Source organism: Sceloporus undulatus, chromosome 6 (assembly GCF_019175285.1).
Source record: "Sceloporus undulatus isolate JIND9_A2432 ecotype Alabama chromosome 6, SceUnd_v1.1, whole genome shotgun sequence".
Lineage (NCBI taxonomy): Eukaryota > Metazoa > Chordata > Lepidosauria > Squamata > Phrynosomatidae > Sceloporus > Sceloporus undulatus.
This window is the reverse complement of record NC_056527.1, coordinates 147379897-147399276: the sequence shown is the minus strand read 5'-3', so window position 1 is coordinate 147399276 and position 19380 is coordinate 147379897. Positions and strand designations below refer to the sequence as shown.

The following is a 19380-nucleotide window of genomic DNA, read 5'->3' as shown; positions in this document are numbered from 1 at the left end:
CTACCCCGCAGTGGGAATCCCAGCAGAGCGCATTTCTGGTTTTGAAAAATGAAACTTTAAAACAGCAAGATACAGGGGAGCCTGTAGTCCATTTAAAAGGCAAACGTCCACTCCTGGATGTCTCCGGAAGGATAACTCACCCTTTTGGGGGAATGGTGAACAGAACAAGGGAGCACCTTCAGGGACAGCCACAAGAAGAGCGATGGGGCCATTTTGCTGCAGAGTAAAGGTCACTGTCAGGCTGAGGGGCCTGACTTCACGTTCTGGGGCAGGCCTGGGTTTATCTGACCGTGAGCCTTATGAGTGCAGAACGAAGGTGCGTTACATAGAGCAATGATGTTGATAAGCGGTGGTGCTTTCCTATGTCTAGTTCAGATTTTTTTTCATGGGAATCTACCAGGCTTCCTTGGCACGTCAGAGCGCGAACAGTCTCCCAGAGGTGGTGTCTTAACTGCTAAAATCCAGGCTAACCTCCCTTCCTCCCTCCCTTTCTTCCTAGCATTATATGATCGCCATTGTGTTGAGCGGCACCGCGTGATGGTGGACAGGAAAGAGTGGCATGGGCCCAGTTCGCAGGGAGCAGCTATCACGACACAGGCGCACGGGGGGGGTGGCATGATGTTCTCCCACTCAAGGTTATCCATGGCATGTTTCCCTCTCCCTGCCTACTGCCCACTCCCGCACTGGGTGCCATTCTTTGTGTCCAGAACTGAATTGAGTCAGACTGTCAAATTCAAAGATGATGATGCTCCCATTGTCCCACAGCTGATTCTTAGGATTTCTGAGCCTTGTGAGGGCTTCCAAGCTTGAAATGGCCAACTGTTGCTTGGAAAGCCAGGTGCCTTGTATTGATTCCTATAGCAGGTCCCCAGAGGTCTCTGCAGATGCCGTTTGACCGTAAGAGAAAATTGGCAAAGGCCTTGGATCGGACATTTCTTTCTGGTGGTGATGATGGGGAAGCCAGCCCCACCTTTCCCTGAGGGAAAGGGAGCGTCTAAGACTTTGGCTGTCCAATTTAAAAACAACAAATACAAACCTCTTTTTTCGTCCCTCACCCTTTGCGGCTTTGACTTTTGCAGATTTGATTATTATGTTCTCTCTTGCAATCTCTAGGTCCTCCAGCACAACTCTGGCAGAGGCTGACCATAGAGTTGTGCTGGAGAATCTAGAATGTCTGAGAGAAAAACACTTCTCTAGGCATTTGTAGGTCCTTAGCATGTTCTGTGATCAACTTCTGATAGAGATGTTGACCACAGAGTTGCTGTGGAGGACCTGGAAATTCCTGAGAGGGATCTCTTAGTAGTAATAAAGAATAGTGCTTTTTTATTTGCAGTTTTTCCACATTGGGGGGTCCTTTGCCCCTAACCCCAGCGAATGTGGGGGACCAGTGTATTCAGATAGTGTGGGACATTCTCTACTTTCCTGGCAACCTCTGGGGACCCCTCAGTCATAACCACCTCTGTGGGCAGCCTATTAAACCTGAAGTATGGTCGTTGGCCAATGTTTTATCTTCTTTGGCTCTCTGGAAGTTGAGCGCTCCATCGGCCAGAAGCCTAACTGTCTTTCCTCTTTCCCTGCAGCAGTTTCTTCACCCATTAACCGAGTTGTACAGATTGCGGGGATTCTGTGCAGCGGGGGGGGGAAGCGGTTCGGGTTTCAAGCCGTGTTAAGAGCGGACGCCACGGAGGTTCTGAGCAGCTGCTCGCTCCTTGTCTTGAAGATAACTTATGGGAAATCTCTTGTGAACAGACGCCTTAGCTAGCTAAGAAAACTTGTCTTAAACGTAATTACTTTCCCCTCTCTTTTGGAGGCAGTTTAAATAGGTAGGCTTTTTGGTTTTTTGATAGTTTATTGTACTTTTTGGATTGAGCATTCCCACCCCCTGCCCTCCCCGGTAACTCTAGGTGCTCTGGAACCATTGGAACAAACACCATTAACGCTGTACAAAGAGAGGAGATGTTTTGCACCACTAGTCTTGACTTAACCAGCATTAGTTCTGTGATGTCGCTTTTAAAAATTAGGTACTTGCCACAAAACACACCAATAACGAAGCTGTACATCAGCTCCTTCCCTGCCGGCTTTACAATGTGTAGAAAATAAGATTGGTTGTTGCATTTCTGGGTATTATGTAACCTTTTTTGCAGAAGTTGTTACCGGAGGAGTGAATCTGTATCCTGGCCATGTATCCTTTGAATAAACCTCATATCTGTTTGCTGTTGTTCCACCTGATGGTCACTTGGGGAGTGGGATTGGGCTGGGCGTCTGAACTCTTTGTGTAAAACAAAGGGCTAGCTATGCCGTTCAAGTCCTGAAGGTCAGTAAAGTTAAGCTTGTGGGGCCCAATGCTAGCAGGCTGTTATGCCTCTGGAGACAGGGGTTGTGTCTAGGCTTGCTTTGCTAAATTTCCATACATCATAATCAGCAAATGCCCTAACCAAAGAGAGATGCCCGCCTTCAGCACCACTGGGTTTCCTCACTCATGGATTTTGTAAAGGCCTCTCGTGTTTCCCATTTATCTGCCCTTTTTCTAAACCAAGAAACCCTCTCGTACTGTACCCTCATTCTCCCTCCCAGCCCACTCCAGGCTGGCTATTTGGGCTACTCTGCTTCTACCTGAGAGTTTCCTTCCACAGAAGGACACTCCAGGAAAGTCTGGTTTGGTCCTGCAGTGAAACTTCTCAGACCCATCAGGCTATGTGTGTGTTGCAAGTGGTGCACCCCCCTCATGCACATGTAGAACTAAAATCTAATCAAAGAGGTTGCGCCTTGTGTTCCTGACATTCGGGTCCAAATACCTGTAAGCATCCGGGACTGATGGATTTCAACTCCAGATCCCTCACTATGCTGGGGATTGTAGGCCCACTGCATTTAGAGCAGTGCTTCCCAAGCTTTGGTCCTTCGAAGGTTTAGACTTAGCTCCAGAATTCCTGACTCTCAGCCATGATGGCTGGGGCTTCTGGTAGTTGGGAGTCCAAACACCCTGAAGGATCAAAATTTGGGAATCTTTAGATGGTTTCCATGATTCCCCCAACCTTTGTGGGTATTAACCTTTTTTAAAACATAAAATAATGATGTGGTTGTGAAACAGCAGATGCCTATTGGGGCAGGGTCCCAGCCAGCGACCTCCACCTCACAGTCTGCCAAAATACATGGAAGCTGGATACACTGAAGTTGAAACAATATTTTTACAGGAGATAGTTATCCGGACTGTTAAATTATAAATACATCATATATAAAATTAGACAGAAAACAATGGGAATGGAACAGTTGTAAGCTCAAACCACTGCAGTTACATTGACAGATCTAACAAAGAAAACCAGTTGCCGATCGCAGTGTCGATCCATGCAGTTGCTTGTTGGTAAAGCCTAGCTTGGGGGCCAGCCTAGGGTTTGAAATCTGGAAAGGAGTGGGCAGAAGAAGGCGACCCAGGAGGGCCCTTCGCACCGACCGGGCTCTGGGGGGTCTTGAAATACCGCCTGTGTGAACGCAAGGCTGGCCCTTATGGGTTGTTCCCCATTGGGGAGAGAGGAATGGCCCCAAGGCTGGACTTCTGACCCATGGGAGGCAGGCAGAACCAAGGCAAGACAGCCATTGCGGGAAAGACACCAGGGAAGTAAGTTCTAACAGCTACAGGATGCGATTCAGGCTAAAAACTAAAACACAAGCATGATTTTATTTTTAAACAATACTTTAACTATGCAAGTGCTTTTCCTTTATAAAATTATAAAAATATTTGGCAGTGCTCAAGTGGCGATGTATGTGCCGGCTGCTACCCCATCAGGGCAAAAAACAGACCGAAAATAGCCCAAAAAAAACCCACAGAAAACTGCAAGAGAGACCCTTGCCGATGCTCTATTCCTCTGCATTCTGCACTATGAAACTTCGACAAGCAAAGAAAGGCTTGGCATCTCTTGTCCCCCTTGATGACTTCCTAGAGAAGCTACCCATTGGGTTTCAGGGATTGTTCTCAAAGCAGTCACAAGAAAGAGCTAGGATGAGCAGAAAACAAATGGCCGCAAGAGCATGTCTGTCTTGTAGCTCCTCCAAAGCTCAGAGGAGCTCCTTGCTCAGCAGGAATGGCTGGTGGGCCCTCAGGATGGGAGCCCTGAGGAAGGAAGGTAGACTACTTCCTGCCCTCCCAAGCCAGAGTCTCTCATCTGGGCCAAAGCCCCCCACTCCCTTCCTTTCACAGAAGAGGCTCTGTGGCTGGAGAAAAAGCAGGGACCACCACCACTCCCCTGCCATCCAAAGCTACCAAGGGGTGCACTACAGGTCTTTCACAGCCAATGTATTAAAAGGAAGGAAAAGGTCTGAGCTATGGCAGTTGAGTATTGGATTGTCAGCCTCAAAGCCTGCTTCTTCCTTAACAACTTTTTAGACAGAGAAGTCCCTCCTGTCCTGAGAAATGCTCAGGTTGTAGCCTGCCCCACATGGGAGGACCCCAGCCATGCTGCTACAGCCTTACAAAGCCACCACCCGAAACACAGAGGCATTTCCCCCCTTGTGAAACGGACCGAAGCCAGAGGAAGCTGAGCCAAGCCAGCCTCCTTTTCTCCTTAGCAAACCATCGACCAGTGTGACTTGAAACAGTGAACAGGACGGGTGCGCGTGCATGTCCTGCATCTTCCAGTTTTAGACATAGAAAAAAGAAAAAGATACTGGAAATGGTACAAACTTACACTTAATGTTAACAAACACCTTAGTGTTTTTTTTTCCTTTTTGCAAAAAGGAAAAGAAGCGCCTGGATAAAAGGTCAGTGATAGCTTCTTTGTTAGGGTAACAATAATAGTAATAATAAATAACAACGATGGCACTATTGTCTAAGTCAGTAGGGTCTATGCATATGTGAAACAAGATACTTTGGAGACGTGCAAGAGTACTCCTTACATATTTAATTTTAACATGTAACAAGCTAAATTCAGTTCTGAATGAAGCCATCATGTTTGTAACACACCCTGGGCAGAACAGTTTGCATTTCAGGCTAAGGCAAGTCTTTCAGTCTCGAAAAGGAACAAGTACGGAACGCATTCACACACACAAACACACCCACCGCCGCAGGTATAAACCACGGAACGCTTTGCAGGGAATCACCAGCTAAGGATCCACTTTGAGGCACCTTCCGACAAAAGGTTTCAGAAACTGCAAGGTTAGAAAAGGATTGAGGAACTGCTCCAAGTACTACCCTCTTAGAAAGGAGAGCAGCCCTTCCCTTCTCCAGAGTTGAACCCTCAAGTTTTATAGGACTCCTCCATCACCCGGCTCCCCCAGAGCAAGATTATCACACTTACTTTGAGTATTTGCCCTGGGAAGGGCAGGGTGAGGTGGTCTGTAATGCACAGGTCCAGGCTTTACGAAATACACACACATTTTTGTCTGAAGCATCTACAAATCGATGATATATAAAGTTATCAAAGATGAAGGCCCAAGTCCCTCTCGAGAGGAAAGCCTGGGAGTTCTTAACGCCCCCATCCCGGTTAACAGTAAAATTCACAAACTCCGTCGTCGGAAGCCTATAAATATATATGTAGCATGTTTTGTTTTTGTTCATCTACTAGAAAATCTTGGTTACCCAAAAATCTACCAGTCTTTACAGCCATGTGTCTTTCCCAAAAAATACCAGCCCCACCCCCCCCCAAAATTTAATAACCAAGTGAGTTGAGTACACCAAGGGGCACACTGGCAGAGACAATTGGGGTCACGCATGAGAAGCGGGCAATGAGTGGTCCAGGATGTTGCTAGATTAGAGCATCCAACAATGCCACCCCATATCGCCTCCACCATCTCCCAAGAATGGGGCTGATGGGAGCATCAATCCAGCAAGACCTGCAGGGCCACCCGATGCTCACCCTGGGGAACCAGGGGGGCAACTTCCACACTCTGCCCAAGGTGTGCTTTGCAGCTGCATTGGCAAGGGGCGGAGTACCTACCTACAGTACACTTGATAAGGCATACAAGCAAAGATGCCTGCATTTAACTTGTCTAAAGTCCTTTGGGGCAGGGGGGACGGAGAAGGCAAGCCTCCAACAAGTTGATTCCACGCTTATCCGCATCGCGTTCCCTTCCGGTCCCTTCCCCTGGGCAGAGTGGTCAAATAAATAAAAAAGCACAAGCTCTGGCCTTCTCTCCATGGTGTGTCCACGAGAGGCCAGGACAAACGTTTGCAAGCCTGCTCCTGCAGAATCACTGGCCATTTTCTCTTGCTTCGCTTCAACAGTTTCTTTTCACAACACCCAATTCTTAGCCACGTGGACCAGTATTTTGCCCAGAATATGGACTGACGTGGTCAAAGACTGTTCAGGAGGCACCAACCTACAGCCCAGGAGGACTGTTGTGGGATAGGGGTAGCCCCAAAGGTTGCCTCCATGACACAAAGGCTTCTCTTATGGCAACAAGATAGGCTGGGACACAGGAGCCCAGTGTGACGGCCAGTTTGGTGACTTCCACCATAGAGACCATGATTCCTTCCTTTCCTCAGGTGCACCACCTCCAGCAGTGTGCCCGCCACCAGTGAGGGCCCACCTTTTCTCCCCAGGCTTCAGAAGCACAGGTGGCCACACCAAAAAACTCTCCAGAAGTGCGCTTGTGCATCTCCAACAGTTTTAGGGGGAGGCGTGGCTTTGGTGCGACTTCTGGACTCTTAGGATGCATGCATCATTGAAACACTATACCTCCACTGTGACTCGAAGCAGCTTTATTTTGGCTGTCTGTAACAGGCCATTCTTTGAAGTTTTCACCTTCAAAGGCTGAGCTCTTTTCATCCAAGTCTCATATGGCACAATGCCCTTGTGATAAACTGTTTCTATCAATACTAATCGTCTACATTAAATGTCATTAGTACTAACCTAAGTATTCCATCAACTGCTCAGCAGTTATGATTTCCATCATTGGTGGCAATTTCACCTGGAAGAGAGAGACAGAGAGAGAAAAACATTATGCCATGAGATTTTAAAAATTATTTACAGTATTTAGGCATTTCAGACAAGAACAGCTTGCGAGGCTTGCACATCTCCAAATTTACAATACAAGCTGTGCGTTACATATAGAAACCAACTTGCCCTGAACATCAAGGATGATAGTTCTTGGCATCTGTGTTAAAACATTCCCAACAAGTACAAGGTGGTTATATTATTCTTTCCAAAAGAGGGGCCCTTGTTCTTTGGCTACTTCCTAATCTTCCGTCAAGGAAACATCTGATGGCAGAAGAGCTGTCTTTTCCTGTGTTAAGAGCTTTGTGTTCTTTATTGTTACGGCTAACTTGACTCTGTACCGTATCTCACAGAACAGTGGCATGAGGGCTGATAACTGTATTTGATATCGAAGCTGCTTGCAAAGCTAGTCTCCGGACTGTTTCTATGTTCTTCTCAGGGGCATGTGCAGGGGTACCTAGAAGCATCACATGTGTGAGATCTCTATAGAATGCATCTGTTTGCTAAGAAGCACTATGTGGTCTTCTGTTGGGCAAGCAGCACCTAAGTACAACTCTTAGTAATCGATATGAGGTCCGTGTCCAGACTGAGCATGCAGTGAAGTGGCTGTCCAAGTACTATTTAATGGCAGATGGAGTGTCTAAGGACTGTGTTTGTCTTTCAAACTCTGCAGAAAGGTGTCCTTGGGCCCCAGTGAAATTAAGTCCCAAAGGAGGGCCAGCAACATCTCCAGATAAACCGTTTTAAGCCGCTGAACAGCAGGAGTCCGAGGCGAGAAGATTGAAAGAAGGCAGCTGAGACCCAAAAAGAGCAAAGTGAGTATCTTAGGCCATATTAAGGCTGAAAAGAGATGCTCAAGTTGGGGAAAAAACACATGGGAACTGTCATGACATGTTGATAACAGTGTCCAATTGTAAAGGGAGTATGGGAAGCACATGTTCTTTTATAGAGACAGCCCCATCATTTCTGTTTTTGCAAACGCTGCGTGCATTTCCAGAATGAAGTTGGTTTTGCAAAGAAGGTGAACTTCCAGGATTGGACAGAGCACATTTTGTGCCTTTCCTCAGCAACTGTGGTTTTGCAGCAGTCCCCTGCTTCCCTCTAAACACAATCCTCCTTGAGTTTCCTTGCAAATGGGAATAGTCCGTAAAAAGGCCATTTCACCAACTAGACAGGACAACCCTGAGTCTGCTGTCTTGAGAGGGAGCTGCTACCATTCTGCAGTACTGACATAGGTCTATCTGTACCTATGTTCCAAATGTTGTTGGACTGCACCTCCCACCATCTTTCACCATTAGCTCTGCTGACTAGGATTGATGGGAAATACAGTTTATAAATGTCCAGAGAACTGAATCATTCCCACCCTCATCTCTGATGCAAAACACACTGCAGAAATAACCCAGTTTGACACCACTTTAACTGCCCTGGCTCAGTGCTAGGCAATTCTGGGAAGTGAAGTTATGTGAGACATTCAGTCTTCTCTGTCAGAGAGCTCTCTGGGGCCACAATAAACTATAATTCCCATGATTCCCTGCCCCTGAGCCAGGGCAGTTCAAGTGGTCTCAAACTGGGCTATTTCTGCAGTGTGTTTTGGACCCATGGATGTCACAAAGTAGATGCCTATTTAATGTGTTTTAGGAAGACACCAACAAGAGTGGAATGTGTGAAGCAGCGCAAAGCCAGCATCTAACAGTTACGCTGTTTTGTAAGTTGATATAGCGCAGGAAACCAGCCTTTCAACAATTCACTTCCTATGAAAGCACAGAAGCAATGACATTCTCCATTCATCGCATATGACAACAAACAAGGGAGAAATCTCCCTGGAAGGGTTATGCACTTACTCACAAACTCAAACACAAGCCACCAAGAGGGTCAGGATTGTCCAATCCCCTTGAAGCAGGGCATTTGGGGTGGGAAACGTGTGACTCTCCCAACCGCTGCAACTCCCAGCATCCCTCACCGCCGCCTGTGCCTGCTGGGAACTGCAGTCCTACAACATCAGAAAGGACAACTACACTATCCCCAGCCCTGCCCAAGAGAATGAAGAGCTCTTACACATCTGGTCCACAGTTCAAATTAGGTCCAAAACAGACATAATCTAGTTTGAGACTGTTGTAACTGCCATGACTTTGTCCTATGGAATCCTGGGAACTGTCGTTTATTGTGGCACCAGAGCTCCCTGAGAGAAAAGGCCAAAGGCCTCACAGTTCCCTGATCTCAAGTGGATGATTTCTGAGGCGCTGATCCACTTGGGGCTAGAACCCAGGCTAAAAGGGGAGGGAAGGAGGGGCAGGAATGGGCAAAGGCCACCTCCACCACCATCATCCCCAGGCCCTTCCTCAGCCCAGTCTGCTGCTTCCCCATCATCCCCCCTTCCATCATCTCCTCCTCCTCTCCTTCTTGTTTCTCTCCTTCCTCCCTTCTCTTCTCTCATCCTTCCTTCTCTCCTTCTTCCATTCTTTCCCTCCTTTTCCTTCCTTCTCTCCTTCTGTCTTCTTTTCCTTCCTCGTCTCTTTCCTCCTTTCGCTCCTTCCTTCTGTCTTCCTTTCCATCCCTCGTTCCTTCTTTCTCTTCCTCCTTCATCCCATCCTTCTCTCATTCTTCCTTCTCTTCCTCCTTCATTCTTTCTTTCCCTTTTTCCTTCTTTCTTTCTGTCTTCTTTCCCTCCCACCTTCTCTCCTTCCTTCTTTTCTCTCCTGTCACCCTTTTGTTCCTCCTTCATTCCTCTCCACTCCCTCTCCCTCCTTCCTTCTCTTCCTTCGTTCTTTCTCACCTCCCTCCTTTGTCTCCTCATGCTTCCTTCTCTCCCTCCTCTATTCCTTCTCTCCTTTTCCTTCCTTCTCTCTTTCCTCCTTTCGCTCCTTCCTTCCTTCCTTCTGTCTTTCTCTCCCTCTCTCCCTACCTCCTCTCCTCTCCCCCTTCTCTCCCTCCTTCCTTCCTTCCTTCCACTTACCTTCCAGGCGAGGAGGAGGACGTTCATGATGGCCAGGAGCGGGCAGGGCCCGTTCTCGTTCTGGGTGACGACGGGCGTGTTCTCCTCCTTCCACCGGACCCACTTCAGGTGGTACACAGACTGCCCCGGGAAACGCTCCTTCGCCGCCGAAGAGGAGCACCGCGAGGGCGACGGAGGAGGAGGAGAAGGAGAGCCGGCAGCAGAAGGACCAGGAGGAGGGCGCGCGGGGGACGGGGCCTCCTCCTCCTCCTCACCTGCGACGACGACGGCGCAGGGTTCTCCTGCACCTTCTCCTGCGTTGCCTCCGGAGGAGGAGGAGGAGGCCGAGGAATGGAGGAGGTTGGAGAAGGAGCCCAGGGAGTCCTCCTCCTCCTCCTCCTCCTCCTCCGTCCCTCCGCTCTTCTCTGCCTCCGGGGCGACTCCGTCCTCTTCCTGCGGGAAGCCAAGGGCTACTACCTCAGCCGCCACGGAGCCCCCCTCGAAGGCCGAGGAGGGCAGCGGAGGGGCCTCCGCCAGGCCCTCCATGCCGCCCAGCGAAGAGGAGAGGCCCGCTGCCCGGCTACGCGGCCCCTTCGCGGCGTCTTCGCTGCTTTCTCCTTCGCCGCGGCAGCCGCTTCTGGGCCGGAAAGACCTCGGCCGCCATGACAGGCGAAGAGGCCACGCCCTTCACGGGCCACGCCCAGAAAGGGGAGGGGCCAGGTAGACGGAACGCACGCAGCGCGCATGCGCCTCAGGGAAGCGAGGCAAGTGAACTCTACACAACGATTAGAAACGGTTTGGTCCCGCTTTAGCCTGCCATAGATGGCCCTTATCCTGTAATACAACAGAGATGCATCTATGTATGGCTTTTATTTTTATTATTAAGCTTTCTTTATAAAGCATTGTAAACTTATACAGGGCTCTGCGTACATTTACAGTGCTTTATAAAGAAAGCATAATAATAATGATGATGATGATGATGATGATGATGATGATGATGAGAAGGCCTGAGGAAAAATGAGTGGGAACCCCCCCTAAATATAAAAGCTGCCAATAGCATAAGTCTACAAAAAACAATCTCTCTCTCTGGCTTTGCTTCGCGAACAAAGATTCAGGAAGGACTCCTCCTGCACTTTGTCTACAAAAACATACACAATAGGTAACAATATGAACTAGAATTAGTTAAAAAAGCAGGAAACAATTAAAACATCAATATGCACTATCTGATCAAATATCATATATATATATATATATATATATATTATAATAAGCAGATAAAAATGCAAAATAATCTTACAAAGCTTCTATTCAGTGATTGCATTATTCAACCCAACAATATTATTGCCAAGTGTAACTATTCATCTAGCAGCTAGTTTTCATTATATAGCGTTTGCATTATCTTCTACAAGACGTAAAGAAACCAGTTTTGCTCTGTCTGCTAAAACAAAGCATCCGGCCGTTCAGTTTCCTCTTTTTCCCATTTACTTTTCTTTCCCCCCATTTTTTCCTCCTTTTTTCTTTCCTGGGGAAGAAAAACCAAGGAAAAAAGATTGAAAAAAGGAAGACAATCAATTGTGGGACAGGATATTTTATTTTAGCCCCTTTCCTCAAAGGACCTGCGCTGGGTTTCCCTTCAGAGCTCAGACCACTAGTTTTTATTGATGTGTTTTATTATGATTGACATAAAATGCTATTTAAAAGCATCCTTTACATGGCATTCCACAGACAATATGTAATACATCACATGAGTTATCCATTCCTAATGACCTTATCTAAATCTTACTCACATTAAACCATTTCATATTAACTAAACCACTAATTAAAAAAGCACATAAAACCAATAGGCCACTAATTAAAATACACGTCACAGAGATATATCCATTTTCTGCCCTCCGACTCCGCCGGCCTCCTTAAGGCCCATTGCCCCCGCCGTGACCCGGGCGACTTTCCCTTTAAGGGAAGGAGGAAGGAAGCGGAGAGCCGCCCGCCCTTCCCAGAGGAGCCCATTGCGCATGCGCAGAGCCCGGGCCTTACTAGCGCATCAACAACGCTTCCCTCCCTCCCTTTTTCCCCCGACGTCACGTGACGGCAAGTGGGCGGAGAGAGTAAAAACACGAGGGAGAGGCGAGAGGGCGAATCAGGGCAGGGAGGGGGCGGGACCGTGAGCGCGTCGGAGTCGGCCGTGCTTTGGCCCCGCCCATTTCGCTGGCGGCGTCGCCGACGTCGTTTCTGATTGGCTGGAGAAAGAAAGAGGGAGAGGGAGAGATAGAGGTCTGAAGCGGAGGGGGAGTTTGGGGGTTGTGCGCAGGCGCACCGGGCGCGGCCTGATTGGTCGGCGGGGGCTCTTGTGAGGCGACCGAGAGCGGGTCTTGTTCTTCGGAGGTACTTTTGGTGGCCGCCGCCGTTTGAGGCGAGGCCGAAGCGAAGGAAGGAAGGAAGGAGGAGGCAGGCGACGCCGCCGCCGCCGCCGCCGCCGCAGGGGGAGGAACGGAGGGAGGCAAGAGGGAGGCGCCGCTGCCTCCTCCTCCGGGCTTCCTCCTTCCCTGGCTCCTGGGCGGATGCTTCGCGGGTAAGAGGAGGAGAAGGAGGAGGAGGAGGAAGGCAGGTGGCGGCGTCGGCGGGGCCCGCTCCGGGCGAAGATGGTGCTGCTGAGGGTCGTGGTGGTGCTCTGCTCCTGGGCCGCCGGAGCCGGAGGTGAGGAAGGGAGGCGCAAGGCCTCCGAGGGGGAACCGAGGGAGAAGGGAGCCCCCTCTCGGCCCTTCATCCCGGGGGCCTTTCCAGCCACAAGGCGCCGGCCTCCCTGCAGAGCTACCTACCGCCCTTCCTCCTCCCTCCCTTCCTTCGCTTCTTTCCTTCCTTCCTGCTCTCTCGTTCCATCCTTCTTTCATACTCTCTAGCCTTCTTTCTTTTCTTCTCTCTCCCTTTTTCTTTCCTTCCTTCCTTTCATTCTTACCGTCCTCCCTCCCTCTCTTTCTTACCTTCCTTGCTTCCCCTTTGTCTTTGTTTCTTTCTTTCCCCCTCCCTCTCTCCCTCCCTCCCTGACTTTTTTCTTCCTTTCCTCCCTCCCCTTCTTCCTTCCTTCATTCCCCCTCTCTTTTTTCTTTCTTTCCTTCCTTCCTTTTCTATTTTTCTTTTTTCTTTCATCCCCATCTTTTTTTCTTTCCGTCCATCCTTGCTTTCCATCCTTCATTCCCTCCCTTTCTTTCTTTCTTTCTTTCTTTCTCTTCCTCTCTCTTTTACTCCTTCCTTGCTTTCCATCCTTCATTCCCTCCCTTTCTTTCTTTCTTTCTTTCTTTCTTTCTCTTCCTCTCTCTTTTACTCCTTCCTTGCTTTCCATCCACTCTTCCTGCTTTCCCTTCCTCCCTTTCTTTCTTTCCCTCCCTCCCTTTTCCCCGTTTCCTTTCTGTTTTCGCTGCCAAACCCGGGGAGAGGTCTCCTTCCTGCCCTTTTCCCTTTGCCCGCCCCATTTCCTTTTTAAGGGCCCTCCCTTTCAGTCCTAAAGGCCCCGAAGGCACCTGGTCCTGTCAGCAGGGCCAGCCCTGGTTGAGGCTTGGATGGGGGCCAGCAGCAGTTCCGAGGAAGAAGGGACTCTGCAAAGCCTGAAGCAGGAGTCTCCATAGGCCTTAACGCTTTGTCTGGCCCTTGGCTATGGAATTCTGGGAGTTGGAGTATGCTCCTCTCTGGACCCCACAACATACTCCAACTCCCAGAATTCCATAGCCAAGAGCCAGGAAGACTTAAAGCGGTGCCATAGCAGGTTATTTCTACAGTTAAACATTTCAGTTGAATGACTTGTATAAGCCAGAATGAAGCTCTCTTTCCAGTTTTCCACTCAAGCCTTTTCAGGAGACTGGGCACCCTTCAAAGTTGCATATTTAGCCCAGAAACCCAGCAAGTATTGAAAAGGAGTTGTGCATTAAATGGACAACATATACAGGTATAACCTTCTGCAGGTGGTAACCCTTGCCATCTTCTCCTGGAAGAGACAGCTGAGATTCTTCAGAAGGCACTTCCTAGGAGCTTTGCTGGTTGTTATGCTTTGGATAGTCTAGGAATCACAAACAGTTTGCTAATTTTGCTTACTTTCGTATTTGTACCCACGAAGTTGCTACCGAGAATGTATATAAATGCAACAGGATGTAAATAAGCTGTGGATTACGACTGGGTTGTCAATACACAACATTGGTGAGGGGGCCACATGGATTTTAGTAGGGGGATTGTGTCAAAACTTTGTGTGAAGTAGAGCTTGATGCGGTGGGTGGGCAACAAGCCATGCAAACCTGAATCACAATAAATCAGTGTTGCTGAGCGTTGGGTGCCATAACTAACCAAGTTCCCTGTCGTTTGTATTCGTATTTAACAAAAGGCAGGAAGGTGCAGCCTGGGTCTTGCAAACTTTGAGGTGATGTAATAGAGTTTCCGACATGAATCTGTTATCTGGAAGTACAGAAGGGCGTGTGCCTTGGGAGGGGGGGAAGGCAGCTGATAAGCACAGTTCGAGCTAGTTTGTAACTGCACACATTTTGTGTTGCTAGAGGATTGTCGGGCCTTTAAACCAGTGTTTAACTTTGGTGGTCATAAATGTTCTAGTACAAAATATTTGCATTCTAAAAAGAAAAGGCAGAAGGAAAACTTCATTGAATCCCATGGGGCTGGAGATTGGTCAGTCCCTGTGCTGATAAACAATGCAGTATAAGCTGGTTTCATTTAAGATAACTGATGCCTGGAAAGTTCCTATTTCAGTGTGTAATATGTCAGAGTTTTACAGTTATGCATAATGAGGAAGTAGACTGAAGTCTAGAAAAGCTCATGCTGCCAACTTCTTTCTTTCAGATAGGTCCACAACACACTGCAGAAATAATCCAGTTTGAGAGCGCTTTAACTGCCCTGCCTCGGTGCTAGGGAATCCTGGGAACTGTAGTTTATTGTGGCCCCAGAGCTCTTGGACAGAGAAACTAAATGTCTTGTGAATATCCAGTTCCCAGAATCCCCTAGCATTGAGCCAGAGCAGTTAAAGTGCTCTCGAACTGGATTATTTCTGCAGTGTGTTTTGGACATTAGTCTCAAAGGTGCTCCAAGATCTCTGCATACAGAATTTTACAGCTTTCGTGAAGAAACTTTTGTGAGTTAAACAACTACTCATTTTGTAATACTATGGCCCCATACAGACTGCCAAAATAAAGCTGCTTTGGGATACTTTGGAAGTATGTTGTTTAAATGTTGTATGTGTCCTAAGAGTCTGGAAGCTGTGCCAAAGCCACACTTCAGTCCTTAGGACTAGATCGTGGCTTTCGTGTGGCTTCTGGATTCTTAGGATGCATGCAACATTTAAACAGCATACCTCCAAAGTGTCCCGAAGCAGCTTTATTTTGGCCTGTCTGTATGGGGCCTATAAGTAGGGAAGGTGTGCAACTTGTGAGTGATCCAGTTCAACGCCATGGGAGTAAATATGCCCATCATCGAGCTGCAAACTCACAAAATTACGTAGTATTTTAAACAAGATCAATATGGAATTGCCCATTTTCATTGCACTGTATTGAAACATTGCCACAGTTAAAGTTTTCTTTTTCCCCCATCTACAAATCTTCAGTTGTATTCAGTGCATTTACTTTAAGTGTTTGAGAATTTGCTGCCTTAAATCTGCCGAGGATAAACTGTGAACTTCTAGCACACATTTAGAAGCTGTCTTCTCCTGAAGCTATTCTTGAAAAAGTATGGCCTTTACTATGGAACTTAGTGGTAAAGTGAATGGTACAGTAGTGTCAGTTTCAGTTTTCCTGATAATAATATATAATGAACCTTCACCCGCTGCTCCTATAATAGAAAATCCTTGATGGTAATGATGCATGTCTGTTTGAACCTCTCTTCAGTCTTACCACTCCCCAGTATACCTCTAAATGTGGACTAAAATATTGGATCCACATAGTATGTAGATGTCAAAACTTACAAGACAGGGAATGAATATAAATTGCTTAAATTGAATGAATGAGTCAGATCTTCCTTACAATTGTTGGACCATTGGATTTATCATGAGTACAGTATGTTCATGTACAACACACTGCCAGGCAATCCCTTAGATTTTTGTTCAGGTGATTTGAAATGATCTTTGACTCGGGCTCTCTTCTCTCCTCCTCCCTGTTTGAGGGAGGGAAAATGAAACCAGCTTCTTTTGCTTCACTAGAAACCCAGATTCCTGGTAAGTTGTTTCTCTGTATACTGTTGAAACAAATCTGGACGACAGGAAATGACTAAGGCTACCAGTCAAGAAACCCCAGTTCAGATCTAAGTTCTGCTATGAGCTCACCAAGCAGTCTCAGTCCTCCCTCCAGCCTAAAATCTGTGAATAATACTGTTAGTTTATGCTTCTTAAGATACAGGGTGAAGGAAGGTAGTGCACAGGTAACCTTAGATGCTCAAGTCTGCTAAGCTCACAACTGAATGATGCACAAGAATACTTGTGTAAGCCACACAAGTCTTAAGCATTTGTTGCTGTGTGCCTTTGAGTCATTTCTGCCTTATGGTGACCCTGAGGCAGTGATGGTGAACCTTTTGCAGACCAAGTGCCCAACTGCAACCCAAACCCCACTTATTTATTGCAAAGTGCCATGTCCCTCTGGCTTTCTAGTAGTGAACTCTGGCAAACTCTGTGCTGGGGCATCAGCATGCGTGCCCACAGAGAAGGCTCTGAGTGCCATCTCTGGCACGTGTGTCATAGGTTCGCCACCACTGCCCTAAGGCAAATCTATCATAACTTTCTACATGTAGCATCACCATAAGGAGAGGATCATAGAATCACAAAATTGGAAGAGACTACAAGGGCCATCCAGTCCAATCCCCTGCCATGCAGGAACTCTTAATCATAGCATCCTTGACAGATGGCCACCCAGCCTCTGTTTAAAACCTCCAAAGAAGAAGACTCCATCACTATCCTAGACATCGCTTACTGTCAGGAAGTTCCTCCTAAATTTTAGGTGGAATCTCTTTTGCTGTAGCTTGCATTCATTGCTCTGCGTTCTAGTCTCTAGAGCAGCAGAAAACAAGCTTGATCCCTCCTCAACATGACATTCCTTCAGATATTTAAACAGGGCTATCATATCACCTCTTAGCCTTCTCTTCTCCAGGCTAAACATACCAAGCAGCTCCCTAGGTCTCTTCTCATAGGGCTTTATGGTTTCCAGACCCTTCACTATTTTAGTTGCCTTTCTTTGGACACGCTCTGGGTTCTCAACAACCTTCTTGAATTGTAGTGCCCAGAACTGGACACAGTCTTCCAGGTGAGGCCAAATTCTCAAGAACCTGGCTAAAACCAAATACCACCAAATTCTCAAGAACCTGGCTAAAACGTCCTTCAGCTTGGCTGGTGGTGAGACATGATGGGAATTGTAATACATCAGAACTTGAAGGGCCATAGGTTCTCTTCCCCCCCCCCCCTCCAGCTCTAGTGTGTATCTGAGCTGGGTGGCCTTTGTCAGACTGTTGTTTCCTGGCCTCAGAATCTCATCTGTAGCATGGTAGTAATACTGTGTTATTGTAGGAATATAAATAGAAAAATAATGTTACGTTATGCCATAACAATTTAATGTTTCTTCCTCTGGTACACCTTAATGGTTCTGCCGAAAGAGCGAAAATTTCAATTGGGTGGTCATCCCTGAGAGAGAGATTGGGGAGTATAAAGAGCCAATATAATGTAATCTGCTGCACAAACTGTGCTGACACGTAATGCTAATTGTTGCTATGTGCCTTCAAGGCGACTCCAACTCATGGCATCCCTGTCATAGGGTTTTCTTGGCAAGATTGGTTCAACAGAGGTTTCCCCTTGCCTTCTTTTGAAGCTGAGAAAATGTCACTTGCCCAGAATCACTCTGTGGTTTTCCATTTGGGAGTGGAGATTTCAACACTCTGTTCTAGTAAAACAACAAACTATAAATCCCAGAATTCCATAGCATTGAACCATGGCAGTTTAAGTGGTGTCAAACTGGATTATTTCTGCAGTGGAGGTGCAGCCTGATTGTGATTTCTCAGGCTCATCCAGTGGATTTCCATGGTGGGATTCGAATCCTATTTCTCAGAGTCCTAGTCCAGCACTCAAACCACTATACTGCACTATGTTGTATTTTTAAGTGTGGCTTGCCCAAAGTTTACTATTACTAAAATAAATAGTAGTACAGTATTTATGGCCTAGTGTGGTGGTTTACTTCTTTTTGCGACACCTGTCCTGGCTCAGTGTTAGGGAATCCTGGGAATTGTAGTTTATTGTGGCTCCAGAGCTCTCAGACAGAGAAGACTAAGGCGGGTTATAGACCACTGAAAAGTGGCGGTCTGGCTCCGCCGCCGCTTGCAGCATCTGGGAGCTGCAGCCTTTAAACGGCGCGGCTCCCGGACGCTGCAGAGAAGGAGCGCGGAAATCGCGCTCCTTCTCAGGCCCCGGAAGAGGCGCCGCAAGTGCCAAAGGACGCACTCACGGCGTCACTTCCAGTGCGCCACGTGCGGACGCAGAGCATCCATTACATCAAAATGGCGGCGCCCATATGAACAGGGCGCCGCCATTTTGTACAGACTGAGTCCGTGATAGGGCAAGGGGCGTCTAGAAGAGACGCCCCTTTTCCAAACTGGGACGTCCTCGGGACGTCTCTAATGGCGGGTTTGTAACCCGCCTAAATGTCTCACAGAGCTACAGTTCACCTCCAGCTTCTCAGAAACTGAGCTTGCTCCCTAAACTGAAAGTGTTTTCTCACATTTACTTTACTGTAAACAGCTGAGCATTCCTGTTGCTGATAGGTTATCTTATTCCCTCTTCTGAGTCATGATAATCTGTGTTTGCACTGACAAATTCAATAAATGCGTTTCCAAGTGATAGCTAACCGAACGTCTGATTACTTTGAGTCAGTCTAGGTAGATATAGTTGTGTCTTTAGGGTAGAAAGAAGGAAGTGTATTCTCATATTCTTTCCTTTTTTTAACCTTCTGGATGAATAGATTCTCAGAGTACACTGGGAATGGAGGAACAGGTTTCTTATAGGTCAGACATTAAGGAACTGGCAGTGTAATCTGATGCTGAATTGCATTTCTTGAATCTGGTATGTTCCTTGTATCTTAGGCCTTATGCTTCATCTTGCGTATTTTCAATGGATTTCGGCTGTGGGGTGAAGAGATAAAAGTGATTGCCAGATTCAATTAACATTGATAAGAACCTCCATACCTATAATATGATGACTGTGTAAAACCAACAGAAAGATAGCAATTGTACTGATAGAAGAGCTAGGTGTCATAGGTCTTTGGTTGCCTTGCTGGCACACCTCTGAAAACTTCTACTAGCAATGTAACTCTCCTACTACCACCCTGTGCAGTCCCCAGCCTGTGGCTATGGAGCTAGAGGAGGGTTTTACTTACACCCAGATACTCATTCCATACTCTCAGCTGTCCACATTTGTTTCCTAGATCAGGCCATTCATTTGAAAGTCATATGAATCAAGATTTGGAGAAGAATTTTGTGCTGGATCCAGAAGGTGCAGAAGAGAAGTTA

The 19380-nt window shown here is 47.3% G+C and overlaps 2 protein-coding genes across 3 annotated transcripts in view; one reads left to right on the top strand and one right to left on the bottom strand.

Moving 5' to 3' along the window:
- Window positions 1-10648, bottom strand: part of MINDY2 (MINDY lysine 48 deubiquitinase 2) — a 689230-nt gene extending 678582 nt beyond the window's left edge. Inside the window, exons 1-2 of one of the 2 annotated variants that reach the window (XM_042471397.1) lie at window positions 9880-10648; window positions 6843-6900 (exon numbers count right to left, since the gene is read on the bottom strand). In XM_042471397.1, the coding sequence (XP_042327331.1) occupies window positions 6843-6900; window positions 9880-10404 (583 nt within the window). In that variant the 5' untranslated portion in view covers window positions 10405-10648. The remainder of the gene's footprint in view (window positions 1-6842; window positions 6901-9879) is intronic. The other variant, XM_042471396.1, reaches the window with a different exon arrangement.
- A 1517-nt stretch (window positions 10649-12165) lies between these two features.
- ADAM10 (ADAM metallopeptidase domain 10) overlaps window positions 12166-19380 on the top strand; it is a 48248-nt gene continuing 41033 nt past the window's right edge. Inside the window, exon 1 of the mRNA XM_042471379.1 lies at window positions 12166-12552. Coding sequence (XP_042327313.1) covers window positions 12498-12552 — 55 coding nt within the window. The 5' untranslated portion in view covers window positions 12166-12497. The remainder of the gene's footprint in view (window positions 12553-19380) is intronic.